The sequence below is a fragment of the Podarcis raffonei genome, chromosome 13, assembly GCF_027172205.1.
Source record: "Podarcis raffonei isolate rPodRaf1 chromosome 13, rPodRaf1.pri, whole genome shotgun sequence".
Lineage (NCBI taxonomy): Eukaryota > Metazoa > Chordata > Lepidosauria > Squamata > Lacertidae > Podarcis > Podarcis raffonei.
The window spans coordinates 32325639-32340666 of NC_070614.1; the positions used below are offsets into that span (position 1 = coordinate 32325639).

The 15028-nt window shown below is 39.6% G+C and overlaps 1 protein-coding gene across 1 annotated transcript; it reads left to right on the forward strand.

The window, feature by feature from the left end:
- The first annotated feature begins 1023 nt into the window (after window positions 1–1023).
- Window positions 1024–13320, forward strand: LOC128401055 (butyrophilin subfamily 3 member A3-like). The gene is made up of 13 exons (XM_053363943.1): window positions 1024–1261; window positions 2941–3043; window positions 3363–3434; window positions 4648–4923; window positions 5453–5551; window positions 7331–7357; window positions 7757–7783; window positions 8599–8625; window positions 8986–9012; window positions 9889–9915; window positions 10562–10582; window positions 10681–10707; window positions 12043–13320. Exons 2-13 carry the CDS (start codon window positions 3019–3021, stop codon window positions 12576–12578), a joined length of 1191 nt encoding a protein of 396 aa, XP_053219918.1. The 5' UTR covers window positions 1024–1261; window positions 2941–3018; the 3' UTR covers window positions 12579–13320.
- The last annotated feature ends 1708 nt before the right edge of the window (window positions 13321–15028 follow it).

The window sequence follows — 15028 nt, forward strand, 5'->3', positions numbered from 1 at the left end:
TGGATTTGTGCCCCCTAACCCTAACCCCCAGATGTTGTGCCCGGTGCGGCCAGCCCCCCTGCACCCCCCACACTACGCCACTGTCTATATTGCATTTTCATGATGTTTTCTCTGAGATTATACAACGCCGTAAACTTAATATCTTTCTTCCATAGTTTCTCCAACTGGTCCGTGTAAATATTGTAGCCAACGTCCTGGGCCCACCCTTACCATTACCCCTTTCACTTCTTCCTTTTTTACCTCCCACTGGAGAAGGATATTGTATATCCTTGAGATATATTTCCCTTTTGATTATATTAATTCTTTTTCAAATTTAGATGTTACATTCTCAAATCCTTTCTTTCTATCCATACTTAATCTCTCATTTGTTTGAAAATATTGTAACCAGTCCATCAGATATATCCTTATTTCTTTTTTTAAAAAAGAGTTTATTATTGTTTTCTTCTAACAGCATTCTATATGTGGCCCATTCTCCTTTCATGTTTTTCTTTTTTACAGTCACGGCTTCTGTCGGTGAGGTCCACAAGGGGATTTTGGGTTCTAATGGATCTTTATATTTGAACCATATTTTATAAAGTGATTTTCTTACTATATGGTTCAAAAACCCCTTGTGAGCCTTCACCTTCTCATACACCAAATACGCATGCCAGCCAAAGCGGTTATTGAAACCCTTCATTATTATTATCTGTATTTTTTAGAGTAATCCAGTCCTGAATCCAAACTAACCCAGCAGCCGCATGATATAATTCAAAATGAGGAAGGGTGAACCCTCCTCTCTCCCTCTGCTGCCAAAATTTCTTGATAAAACCATCTTTTTGTGTGAAGATCCTGAAATCCTGATAGTTCCTGAGAGTGACGTGTGAAGGTGTTGGCACCTTGAAACTTTGTGTAACCCAAGTTATTTGTAAGCATCACAATATTCATCAGGGCTAACATTATCCACAATTTAACTTTTAGTTGTTGTTTGTGGCACAAGTTTCTCTCTTTGCTCTTCAATGTTCCAAAAGGTGCCAGGTTGCATTTCCTGGCTTGGAACTGACTGTTGAAGCTGCAAGAGGTAGTCCTTTGTTGATTGTTTTTGGAATACAAAACCATTCTGAGCTCAGAAAAAATGCACCTCTGTTACTCCCCTTTTCCTTTCAGATGTGTGTTTGTATTTCAGAGAGCAAAGGTCAGGAACTGAAAACCACAAAACAAATTGAAAGTGCCAGCAGTGTCAAAGTCACCCTTTCTTGGAAAAGGAGTGGTTGTGGGAAATCAGGTTTGTTTCTGTCCTGGTGGATTAAAAGTGAAAGCCTCTTTTCTTATAAGGCTCACAATTCCAGGAAATCGGCTCTTGTGGAGACAGGCTGAATAAATTCCTCTCTTGATATGTGAGCAATAGTTTTCTATCTAAGCCAAGAGTTTGTGGGCATAAAGGGACAGAATAAGACCACCTGACCTTTTTCATTGATGCTATCTAAATTTCTGTTTTAGCACTTTGACCTCAAATTGAGGAAACTGCTGTGCAAATGACTTATTAGTGGTTTGTGTGTGAGAGAGAGAGTGTGTGTGTGTGTGTGTGTGAGAGAGAGAGAGAGAGAGAGAGAGAGAGAGAGAGAGAGGACGCACATAGAGTGAGAGATGGTGGGAACAAATTGTTAATTCACTTTTATCGTATTTTTACTGCTGGGGAGGCAGATTATCTGCCTCAGGTGCCAGATGTATAAGCAATGAAACAATGAACGCCAAGTGAAGCACTCTTAATGGGCAATTCAACTTCATTTTCCTGTGGATACCTATTTGGGCATCTAGAAGGCCTTTATTAACTAAAAAGCATTCTTGGGGGCTTCCCTGGCAGAACAGCTAATTGGACTTACCATTTCTTTGGACTTATCCCACTGTTGCATCAAACCTCGAGACAGAAATATCATGGTGTGGGAGCCTATGGTAACAACACAGCTAGAATGCAAATACCAATAGTTTTAATGTGTTTTAAGTGAGGTCTAGTACATGTCATGTTTCCCCTGCCTTTGCACTTTATTCCACAAAACTGGCAGGTGGGAGGAAGTTTCCTTTTTTGTGATCAATTCGAGAGAATTTTGCCTCCTGGGTTTTCCTTAAACTGCAAATGGGCTTGAACAGGGATGGGAAAGATGTGGCTCTCTGAATGTTGTTGTACTACAACTCCCATCTTCCCCAACCATTCACCATGCTGGCTCAAGCTGATGGAAGCCATCAATATCTGGAAGGCCACAGATTCCCCTTCCCTGGGCAAGCTGCTTAATATCTTGAATCTGAAAGTTTGGCTGGTAGGGGTGGGCTTTCTTTGGTAGCCACCTTCCTTTTGAAGGTGGTTTGGGCACAGCCTGTCCTTATTCTCCATCCAAGGACCACCTACACCTAAATGTAAGAACTCCTTATGAAGAGTTTGTATGAATTCTTAGACTTTAAGAAGATCAAGGCTGGATCTAGACACATCAAAAAACATTTCAGGAAAACTCTCACAATGCAAAATCACATTGCTGAAGGATCAAACTCTACAGCACCATCCAGTGTCACGGTGTTATAACACATTTAGAACGCTGTATTTTGACTAATGTAGCTGAGTCCCAAGTCAGGTCTACTTAGTATCTCCTCTCCTGTTTCTGATCTGAAATCAGAAACGAGGAACTTTTGGCCATCCAGACATTATCAAATACCAACTGCAACCAGACCTTGCAGGCATGGCCATGGTCAGCACTTATTGTAATTGTAGTCAGCAAAAACTGGAGGCCCACAGCTTAGCTAACCCTGTCTTAAAATTGTTCTGGAGTCACAACAGCACTGCAGCCTAGCTTTTCGTTTAAGTGCTCTGATCATCCCAGTCTCATTGCTGAATGCTTAGCGAGGGAGTTTTTCACCTACATATCAGCACACAACTCATGCAATTCCCCTTCCCTTTCGCTGCTTCCCTTTCAGTGTATGATTAATCATTAACTGGAAAAATCTACAGCAAGAACAACAGCATATCGCTTTTCATGCACTGGAAGCCGAATCATGAATATTATTCCACTTTCAGGCGGTAAGATTTTTTTATCTTTCTACAAAAAAACCCACAGCAAAATTACCCACAGAAAACCTCAAATATTGTGGGGATAAGGGGTGAAGGAAAATTGGAGAACTATAATCAAAAAGAGACTTTTAACTCACCTGGGAATAAGTCTCATTCAATTCAATATGGCTTTCTTCTGAATGGAAATGTACAGGATTACAGCCTTAATAACTTGGTGACAGAATAGAACTCCTCTTGAATTCCACGCTCATTCCCTTTCCATGTGGGTTTTGCCTATACATTTTTTAGGTATCCAAAGTGATGTTCAAATGCTTTTTTGCTTTCATAGCTGTTCTCACCAACTCCAGGAACAGTGCCATTCACTTGCTGCCATTCCTGATTATGAGTTATTCAGCAACTGGTAAGTATTCTGAGTGGTGTTTTGTTTTGTTTTTAAAAAAAGTAATTGCCTTGGCCAGTTCCCTGCTCTGGTTTTACTAGAAATGTCAGCTTTAATCAATTTAATTGGCAGTCACCAACTAAAGATTTAATTGGAGGGACTTTTATTTTTATTGGTAAAGAATATATTAAAGATGACCCTTCAATTTAACAATGAACCTAAAAGTGATACAAAGCTCCTTCAGTGTCTCAAGAAGACAGGTAATTTGAGTTTCTGGTCATAATCCAGTGAATAATTAATGGGTTGGAATTATAGAACTGTAAAGGACCTTTATGATCATCTAGTGCAAACCCCTGATGATCAATAAACCTGTTTTGTGTTCAGTCTTGTTCACCTTTTCCTGTCTATGCAGTTTTGAGCCTGCATAGAAGTGATTGCCCTTTCCAGTAACTGCTGTTTCAATATCCCTCAGACTGAGCTTATAATTCTGTCCCCAAGCAAGCCTACCTTTTAAGGGCGAGGAAAGCCACAGTTACCAGAAAAGGTGATCATTTCTGAGCACAATCAAAACGATTCTTCTTTTAAGTGGGAATGACTAGAGAACGTTTTCTACATTTTTTGAAATACAGTGGTACCTCGGGTTAAGTACTTAATTCATTCCGGAGGTCCGGTCTTAACCTGAAACTGTTCTTAACCTGAAGCGCCACTTTAGCTAATGGGGCCTCCTTCTGCTGCTGCGCCGCCGGAGCACGATTTCTGTTGTCGTCCTGAAGCAAAGTTCTTAACCTGAAGCACTATTTCTGGGTTAGCAGAGTCTGTAACCTGAAGCGTATGTAACCTGAAGCATATGTAACCCGAGGTACCACTGTAGAGTGGGTTTGAAATTGACAAGCGTTACCTGAGAGCCCAATGGTTTTTCCTGCTATGCAGCTCACATAGTGGATAACATCATGTACTGAATATTAGAACTTTTTGATCTTTTCAAACCCAGTGAGCACTATTAATTCCACCCTAAAACATAGGATTCACTTGTGATTTTCTACAATATGTTTGCTTCTCCAATTTATTTTATAAAAACTAAGTGGTGGTAGGATTGGATTGGCATGCAAGTTTCAATACCACCAGTTGAATATCATTGCTTTATGTAACCCAGATTACAGAAATAAATACAAATTTTGCCCAAATATTTCTTGGTATTTATGCTTCACACTGAACTATCTTCCTATCTCTTTAGGTAACAGTACAAGCCCTTTGATTGTTCTTGACCAATACGAGGGTAGTGGGATCAGACTTGTCTGCAAATCTGAGAATGTGAGATCTCCTGAGCTTCTGCAGCTGTCATGGATGGATGGCAAAGGACGGGAACTTTCTGCTACTCCAACCACTCTGGGCAAAAGCAGCATTGAAAATTCTGTTCTTCTAGAATGGGGTTCTGGGAGTGCTGTCTCCTGCAGAATTACCAATAAATCTTCAAATACACCAATAGGATCAACTTCCCTTGTAATTGCAGGTGAATGAGAAATGGTGCTGTATAGAAACTGGTGACGAATGTGTAGAATGAACACAATGTCAACAATGAATATTCACAATGCTTCCTAACAATAGTATGAACTTTTGGGGGAATATTATTAAGTGAAATAAGTTGCCTATGCATATTGAGGATTAGGATCAAAGAAACAGTAAATCCAGTCTTCTGAGTAGGATTTACTTTAATGTTGCTTTCTTACATGGTCCATAGGACTAGAAAAAATTAATCCTAAGAAGTTTTGAAATATAACAAGAAACATGAATTGTTGTTCAAGTCACATTATGGTTCCACATTGATCTGAACTAAAGAATTCTGTCAATGGATGCAGAATTTGCCAGGTGTCTTTTCTGCTATCTGTAGATATTTATATTTATTTATTTATTTATTTGTTTATCATTATTATTTTGAAACTTGGTTTAATCTGTGCTTATTGTTTCCTATGGACGAATTAAAAAGAAAAAAAGAAAAAGCAGAGAAGATCTTCTAACTGTTGAATTGGTTCTATTCACAGATATCTTTTTCCCTTCCACCTCCCTCTGTATGGTTGGCTTCTTCATCATTGCAGTACTTATCATCAATGTCATAATTTTCACCTATTTGAAACTAAACCGTAAGTTTTCCCATTGTTCCAGAACATGAACACGAAGACACACACACACAGAGAGAGACACACACATTAAATGGGTATGGGATATCTTTATCATCATGTTTCTGGATCTGGAGAGAGAGAAAGAGATGGATTGGATGTGCATTAGGGTATATAAATAACCACAAGCAGAACAAGAAAATTCAGAATATGTTAATCTATAACTAGGTTTATGCCCACTTCCCTACTTTCTATAGAGGCTGGTTCACGTGTCAGGTGTACAACAAAAAATTTACTATTATTGTTGTAGTAGTTATTATTACAATTGTACCCCATCTGTATTCCAAGAAGCTTATAGTGGCCTACATGAATGAATCTTTATTTGTGTCAACCATCGGCCATAACAATAAAACAACAATACGATATACAAAGAATAAAAATTAAAAAGTCAATTATATAAAATACATTTCAGGGTTTTGAATGAATAGTCAAATAGTGGATCTTATTCTAAGTGCCCCAGCTAAAAACCTTGCAACCTTTGCAGTCACCTGCTCATCTTGATCAGGTGCCAAGAGAAAGGACACTGTGGCAGTGGCTGGGCAACCCAGAATGGACAATAAAAGAGGGGTGATAACCTCATTCCTCAAGTCTTTATAAAGAGTGCAGGTCAGAAGGGCATGTGCCAATCATTATGGATGTGACATCACATACATAAATTAAACAGAACAGTGACTGGTCCAAGGCCACCCAGTGAGCTTCATGGCTGAGTCAGGATTTGAACTCTGGGGACCTAATCTGACACCACAATTCCCAGGGCCGCCGTGCCCATGTGGCAATGTAAGATGGCCACCTCAAGCAGCAGGAGCCACAGCAGTGGTGGAGCGGGCATCACCCGCTGCTGCCGCTGCATTACTAGCAGCCTGGTGGTGGTGCTGGAGGAAGAGCGAGCAAGGACTTTGAGTGAAAAGGCAAACAGGAAGGAAGAGTTCAAGCTTTGCAGCTGTGCAGCAGCAGCCTGGAGACTTTGCAGAGAGAAGCCCTCCCACCCCCTCTCCCCATAACCCACTTCATCACAGCACTTCAGACCTAAACTCAGGCAGGCCACCTTAATGCTGGTGTACTTGCAGGTGGTGGCAGTGGGGTGGCCACGACACTGAGATGTGGAATGGTACATTTTGCCTCAGGCATCAAATCCTCTTGGCCCTGACCATTCCATACTGACTCTTTTATAGAAGTATGCACCTAAAACCTCAAGAATGGCATGTAAGGTTAAAAAAAGGTAAAGGACCCCATGATGGTTAAGTCCAGTCAAAGATGACTATGGGGTTGAGGCCCTCATCTTGCTTTTCAGGCTGAGGGAGCCGGTGTTTGTCCACAGACATATTACTGGGTCATGTGGCCAGCAGGACTAAACCACTTCCGGTGCAACGGAACACCGAGACGGAAACCAGAGCACACAGAAACGCCGTTTACCTTCCCGCTACAGTGGTACCTATTTATCTACTTGCACTGGCATGCTTTTGAACTGCTAGGTTGGCAGGAGCTGGGACAGAGCAACGGCAGTTCACCCTGTTGTGGGCATTCGAATAGCCAACCTTCTGATCAGCAAGCCCAAGAGGCTCAGTGGTTTAGACCACCACATCATAGAGCCAGGGTTGTCTATGGTCTCCTGTTAAGCATGCACGTGCTCAGAACCGAACATTTATTGTTACATAATGCTGAGAGTGGTTTCCCCCATAAACAAAGAACATGCGTATAAAAATAGAAAGTATATTAAAAATCTTGTTCTTTATTTTATTTTAGACGATCGTTGGAAGATTGCTTTTTCAGGTAATCACTGTATCACTTTATGGAATGATTTATGGGATTGCGTTAACAGGGGGAATAAGGGGCTGAGCAAAGTCTGCTGGGTGGGGCAGAGTGAAGCCATTCAAGTCCTAACTAGGGCTGAAAGTTTATACATTGTTTGTTTTAAGATTTGAAGTAATAATAGTTTTATTATTTATTAACCCCATCCCCCAAAAAAGCTGGCTGGGTTTCCATACATTACATAACAGAGCATGGATATTAGTGTTTTTATTGCACACCCACCCGATAATTAGATATTCTGCGATATGGATTTTAAATGTTTCATAAGTTGATCATCATTTTAAGATTTTGTATTCAAACGTTTTGTAAAGTGCACTGAACAAATGTTAATAATACTAATATATCCCTCCCCATGTGCAGAAAATGAAAAGTTAGCATTAGAGGAAGGTAAGCATGGATTTTCTACTTGTCCTTATTAAAATTGCATATGAATTACCCTAAATATGTTTACTTCCATGACTGGCACCATTGGGCATCCCCTGGCACTGGAATCCCATGGCATTGCTCCTGCTCTTCCTCACTTGCCTGTCCCCTCTGAGCAAATGGTCTGGGACAAGAGTGCTGGGCTGGAGCTACACCCTCCGCTTGACTTGCCCTCTGCATCTGGGGCCAGCACTGTTTATGGCATAGTGCATTGGCTAGTTTCCAACTGTGAGCTTTAGCATATTGTGCAGGGGAAGAATATAAGAGTACAGGCCGGTAGATAATATCTATGAACTGAAAGAGAAATGTTTACCTCCCGTTCATAATGAAGCGCACACACTTCCTGTGTATGTGTCTTGGATATCTATCTAGCATCAGTTGCTGGTTTTCTGGAATATAAAACCCAAACCAGAACTGGAAGATGAGGTACTGCCAGTGGATCAGATCTTTAATTCCCCACTCCCCGAAGGCCAACTTTTGTAGTTGGATGTTACCACTGCTGCCCAACAGAATCCCCTTCTCCTTCGATATATGGCATGATCCAATAAATGCTAGTGGCTTTAAAGGTCTTGCTGATTTGAATGTGAAAGTTACATCTGAAATATGGCTTTAAAATCTGATTAAGGATATGCTTTTAGTTTATAGCTTTGAAAAGCCCACTAAAAACCTAATGAAATTCAGAGTACAGCTCTCTTCCAAATCACAGTGCATTCATGTGCGTTCCCCCTCATTATCCACAGATGACAATAATATTTCTCTTCTCTCCCTCTCTCTTTAAGAAAAAGCAAAGCTTCAAAGGGAACTAGGTAAGAGTCCCATTCAGTTTCTGCCTGTCATAATGGTACAATACATTGGGGTCATTCATTGTAGATTTCACACAGTTATCATTCTGTGTTTATGTTCCCAGATACAGTTAGAAATGAAGTTTGCACAACTGCTATGGAGATCCACGTGCCACACTTAAAATTTCATTGTCAATACATTATCATCACCATCACCATTATTATATTTGTTTATATCCTGCCTCTTTCCCTGACAGGGACTCATGGCAGCTTACAGATTAAACAGAAACATCAACTTGTACATTTCACTTGTTATACATTTTAAACAATTTTATAATACTTTGCTCACCATGTGACTAACTCTATCACTCTTTTATTATTCAGAGAAAGTAGAAGAAGAAACAAGAAAAGGTAATTCCACAACACTAGCAGGGATGTCAACTAGTCAAATTCTTAATAATAATACCTGTAATAATAATAACTTATCTGTACCCCACCCATCTGATAGGGTTGCTGCAGCCGCTCTTCCTTTTACAGCCTTATTCTTTCTCCAGCTGCAGCTGCCATAACTTGAACCTGGCAGCTAGGCAGATGAAGCCCACTGACATTTAATCATAAAATATAGATTGTATTGAATGGTCTACTAGATACTAAATATGAAGAGGAAATTCATTGCTGCACCTTCTAGCCAAGGAAATACAGTGGTACCTCTGGATGCGAATGGGATCCGTTCCAGAGCCCTGTTTGCATCCTCAGCAGAACGCAACCCACGTCTGTGCATGCACAGGTCGCGATTCACCACTTCTGCACATGATGTCATTTTGAACATCTGTGCGTGCGCAAGCAGCAAAACCCGGAAGTAACCCGTTCTGTTACTTCCGGGTTGCTGCGGAACACAACCTGAAAATGCTCAACCTGAAGCTACTTTAACCCGAGGTATGACTGTACTACTTTAGAAGTTGGTGTATTTATAATAATTTTTAAACTGCTTAATATTTTAAAAATCTCTAAGGTCTTAGTCCTCAGAATGTAGTGCAAAATGTTTTGATATCCGCAAATCAAATCTGATCTAAAAACAGTATATATAATTAGATAATGATACCTGCCTTAAATTTTAGGATGGATGGATGGATAGATAGATAGTTCTGATTGTTTCTGGGTACTGTATAGAAAAACTAAACTAAATAAAACTAAGCTAATCTTAAACATTCTAAAAGGCAAATTGAAAAGCCCTTCCTTGCTTGTAAATAATAAAATATTGATCCTTTTTATTTTGTTCATTTGCAGAATTCAGGAAAGTGCAAGAAAAATTTGGTAAGGATGATTTTCAGTAATATTCAGTAACATGTGACTGAGTGGATGGACGGTGCAACACTCATATATGTTTTGTGTTCACCCAGAGGCTGTTTTTACTCATGAGGTTTAAATTGTCTTTGTTTCCTATTCCCCCCCCCCCTGCACTCACAAGCCATAGAATGCACCTGCCAGGGCAAACAACTAGTAGTGTCACTGACAAGAAAAGTGGGTATCTTGTTGAGGTACTTTTTGCCCTCAGAAAGGCTCTGGAAGAAACATTATTTTCTCTGCCAAGTGAATCTATCCAGGAAGAATATAGCTTGCTGTTTGACTAAGAGGTTATAAGGCATTCCAGAGTCAGGGTGCAAAAGCCACCCTCAAAGTGTGCCCCCCTTTAGTTTGCACTTTAGGTCTTTTTATTTATTGAAGTTATGCATTGATCTGAGGTCTATAGCTATACTTATTACCTACACTTAAGACCTAAACTCAGGCTACATTCAGCTTCAACTGAAGAAGAATTGAGCAAAAACCTTGCACTTCTTTATTTCTCCATGCTTAGTTTTAAAGCCATTCCATCTGATTGCTTGAAACACTCACATTATCTATGTTTTGTCAGAAGACATTTGTGAAACAGTTGCTGATTGAATATTATCTTCATTTACAGCAAAAGCCAAGCATGAACTAGGTGAGTTGGATCAAAACATGTTTTGATTCTTACATTCCTTAAATGTAAACTGTTGCACCATTGCAAATCTCACGATTACCTATTGTTTTACATTGCAGAGTTCAGGAGGGCATTGTCCTGTGCAGGTATGCTCATTTGTGAATATAGAACACCTTTAGCAGTTGTCAGTCTATATTCTCAAGGCCAAATGAGAGAATATAGTATATTAAAGGCTTCCTTGAATTTAGTGTGCCCATTTTAAAAAATACAAATAGTGGTGTTGGTAATGATAATTATCAGTATCTCAGAAGACTAATAAATTATTGCAGGCGGGTGGGGAGTTTAACTCTCTTCCCTTGATCTTGATTCCTGACAAAAATCACACCCCCAAAGATGCTATCTGCATATTCGTTGCTGTGAATGTTGGCACCAACGAGACCCTTCTTCCCAATGCAAGCATCATCAATGGAGGAGCAATCTTCATCTGGACCACAGCAAAATCAAAAAGGGTTAAACTTCCCTTATTCATCTGCTGTGATTCTGATAACTATAAACTCCCCACAACAATTGCAATCTATTGCAACAACTATTTTGGTCTTCACTCCAATCTAGAACTACATAAGAATCCCTTTATACAGTGCTTTTTTTCTTTAAAAATGTTTAGGGGTACTCTCATTTTGACTCAAGAAAATCACAGTTTTATAGTTCAAATTGGGAAAAATAAATACAGTGAAAAGTACAAAAGTACAAAGATTAACAAAATGTTTAGGGGTATGCGTACCCCTGTGTCCCCCCAGAAAAAGCACTTTCTTTATATATATAATTTTTATTAAATTTTCTGATTTACAATTCAGAATACTCATTTAAGCATCCTTAAAATATCAATGACTTCCCTATTTCTCTTTCCATAGTTCATTTCACATATCATAAATCCCTGCATATTTTACATAAACTAAACCATTCAGTATTCCATTATTACATCCATCAAAACTTATTTACACTGTTGAATTTATTTTAATGTTGTCAACGTTTTCAAGTGTACACTAGAACTACATAAGAATTCCATTTACATCAGTTGAGGGGGCAATCAATGTGCCAAGTTAGAAAGTCCTTGTATTTAGGGACACTCCAGATGTCCTTTCCCCATATAGCGAATAGCTAGATTAGAGCATTGATTTCAAAAGCTGATGCTGGGTTCAACATTATCATTTTAAAAGTATGTTTCTGTCTATATTACACTGAAGTCAACAACTGCATAAACACAAGAATGCATTAAATTAGACTCCATATGGTGGTAATACTCAACGATGTGGTGGAATGTAATTGGACAGTGGTTTATGAGGTGGGTCAGAGATAGTTCACCATATCACTGCAAGGGGTCACAAGCAATAACCTCACACAAAAAAAGATCCCTGTGTTTAATATAGATAGAAACAATCTTCTTTTTGTAAATGGCATTATTTTTTCTTCTTGCTATCTAGTTGATGTCACTCTGGATCCAAAATGCACACATGCCAAACTCATCATCAAAGAGAAGAATAAAGTCAAATATAACCACTCCCCCTTCGAACAACCGAAAGATCCCAAAGGACCTCTGATTGCAGTGGCAAATGAGGGGTATAGTAAGGGGGAGATGTACTGGGAGGTGGAGGTTGGACACAAAGGTGAGTGGGAGCTGGGAGTACTTCCTATAACTGCAAGGAAAAGGCTGGAAGAGAATCTGGAAATGCCACTGGAGGAGGGATATATTGGTATACGATGGTTCCAGGGTAAGTTTCATTGCACTGGAGGAAATAGCCTAACTGATGGCCAGAATGAAGAATGTGAAGTTGTAGGTGTTTTTCTGGACATGAATGAGAACGTGCTGTCATTTTATAATGTCCAGAAGATGTGCCCTATTCGGTCAATCCCTTATGAATTCTCTGAAAAAATGTATCCATTCTTCAATCCTGGGAGTGATGATAGGTTCTTGGAAGTCCGATCAGTAAGCATCCCTAAATGTTTAATATCCCTGTGAAAGAAAGTACTTCCCATGTTTTCTACATGTCACTGAGCCTTGTGTAACGACTGGTTTACACCTGCTACTTTGATTTTGATATTTTTTTTACACCTAATTACTCATAGTTAATGTAAATTCTCCATTAGGAAGCCTAACTTTTGCAGTGAGGTGTTCTGCCTGTGTTGCAAGTCATCATTGTTAGATGTTGCTCCCATCAGATGATAATCATATGAACCAGCCTAAAGTGATTGATGGTGGGAGCGTTATCCTGGAAACAGAAACCAAAGGGCAGGTATCTGTTGTGGGTGTTACTAGATCTGGATCAGAAGAAGACAGGTTCATTCTAGAAGCAGAAAAAATGAGACAACCTTCTTGCTCTTTCAGCTACAGAAAGAATAACAGACATTTGGACTAGCTTATTTTGTATTGATTTTGACCCTGGAGAGCACATGTCACAAGTTACTAATGTGTCTTGTCTCTTCAGATATGCAACAAGTTTGGGTTTTTTCCAGATTGTTGGATTTTGTTTTGTTTTGCAGAATATGCAAAACATCCCACAGCCTCAAAAGCACATGATACTATAAACATTTCTGAAATGCCAAATTTCATGGATAAAACTGTGACCCTTTTCGGAAAAAAATATAATATGCACTACCAAGCACTGAACCAAGCCTTGGTGCTATATTGAGAGAATGATAGATTGGTCAGCAATTCTGTACATATCAGTAACTGGAGAAGTAGTATGAAATCTATTGTTGATAGTAATATTTTGTATATTGTTATTTTTTAATATATATATAATATGGATATGTGATTTTTTTTCTTGGTATATTAATAATAGAAAAATAAATAAATTTGAAAGAAGATTTATGAAATATGAAATTACTCTGTTATATCACAGACTGCAATCCTCAGTCTCATGGTCTTCAACTGTAAACAGCAGAGAAGGACTACTTGTTTCAGTTATGTCACTACCTTTTTCAACACAATATATGTATTAATATATTGGTTATATCTTTGTACCTTTTTCATCAGGTGCTGGAATTTTTATATGGTCAGTTACATAAATATGGTCAGTTACAAAAATGAGACAATTGTCAGTGGGTTTAGAATCTGTAATTTATAAACTGCAGGCATTTGGTGTAACGTCTGGGATGCGCAACAATATTCCGCCTTGAAGAAGCTATTTGATAGTTTATTCTGATCACAACATTTTTATTTAGATTAGTAATCCTATTACTGGAAATTAAAGAACAATGACTAGGGACAGAACTACTTATTACTAAAAAGAATTGAGACTTTCACCAAACATGACAGCCCTGTGTCAACTCATTCTCACGCTCTGGAACGTATAGCACAACTTATCCTATATCCTGTTGCCATTGGCTCTCTCCATGAGTCACTTTAGGGTGAGGAATTGGATCTACCCAGTGTACTAGATCCTTACCTTTCCAACACCACCAGCCAAGTTTGACAAAGATTGTGGGGCCACCTACTTGTCTATCATCTGACATCTTGTGACAGTTTTTCCTTTGCATTGTTGTTGTTGTTGAGAACATGCCTTTTTCCCTAATGGAATTAAAGGTGACTTGCAGATAAAACAAGAATCACTAAAAGCATAGAAAAACAATAATTAAAAACAATTAAACGCTGATAGAATTAAAATGATACATGTCTATAAAATCTGTTTAAAACATACAAATAATTTCAATAAAAACATCATGACATCAGCCGTTTCATTAAAAGCAGTCAGTTTCCCAAAGCCTGTTGGAATAAGAAGGTCTTCAGCTGTTGGCAGAAGGACAAGGAGAGAGCCAGTCTAGCTCCTCCAGGGAGGGAGTTCTTGAGTCTGGGAGCAGCCACCAAGAAGGCCCTCTCCGGCATGCCAGTGAGAGTGGCAGGACCAAGGATGCCCACTTTTATAAAATATTGGAGGGAAAGATAAGTCTGGCCCAGCATTATCAATCACAAGACACAGCATGCATACACCATTTGGATGGCAATGCCCCTCACCTCAACGGGGGGGAGGCCCCCTCAAATATTTTAGGGGGGACAAAGGGATCTTGACCTCTAGGAGTTGGCTCCTATGGACAGGACCATAGGAGCTACACCCCGTCTCAATCAGGAGCTGCCCCCTCTCTCTTGGCTCTCAGCTTCCTCCCTTGGGGCTCACCATTTCCCCCTACCCCGCACCATCCCGCTGACATCTCCACTGTGGCCATCACACCTGCCACTGCTTTGAAACCTACAACAACTCGACTTTCCAGCCAACATACTTCCAGATGCCAACGCTGCATTTCCGGAAGCCAGTACCTCGTTCTGAAGGAGAAAGACAAGTGGTTCTGTCTTTTGCTCCCATGGTCTGGTGTGAACCAACTGACTCATGCCATGGTGTAGGAGCAAAACATGTGTGTCTTTTGTCACTTAAGACAGGATAGTTGCATGGTATGCACTCTGCTTAAGGATAG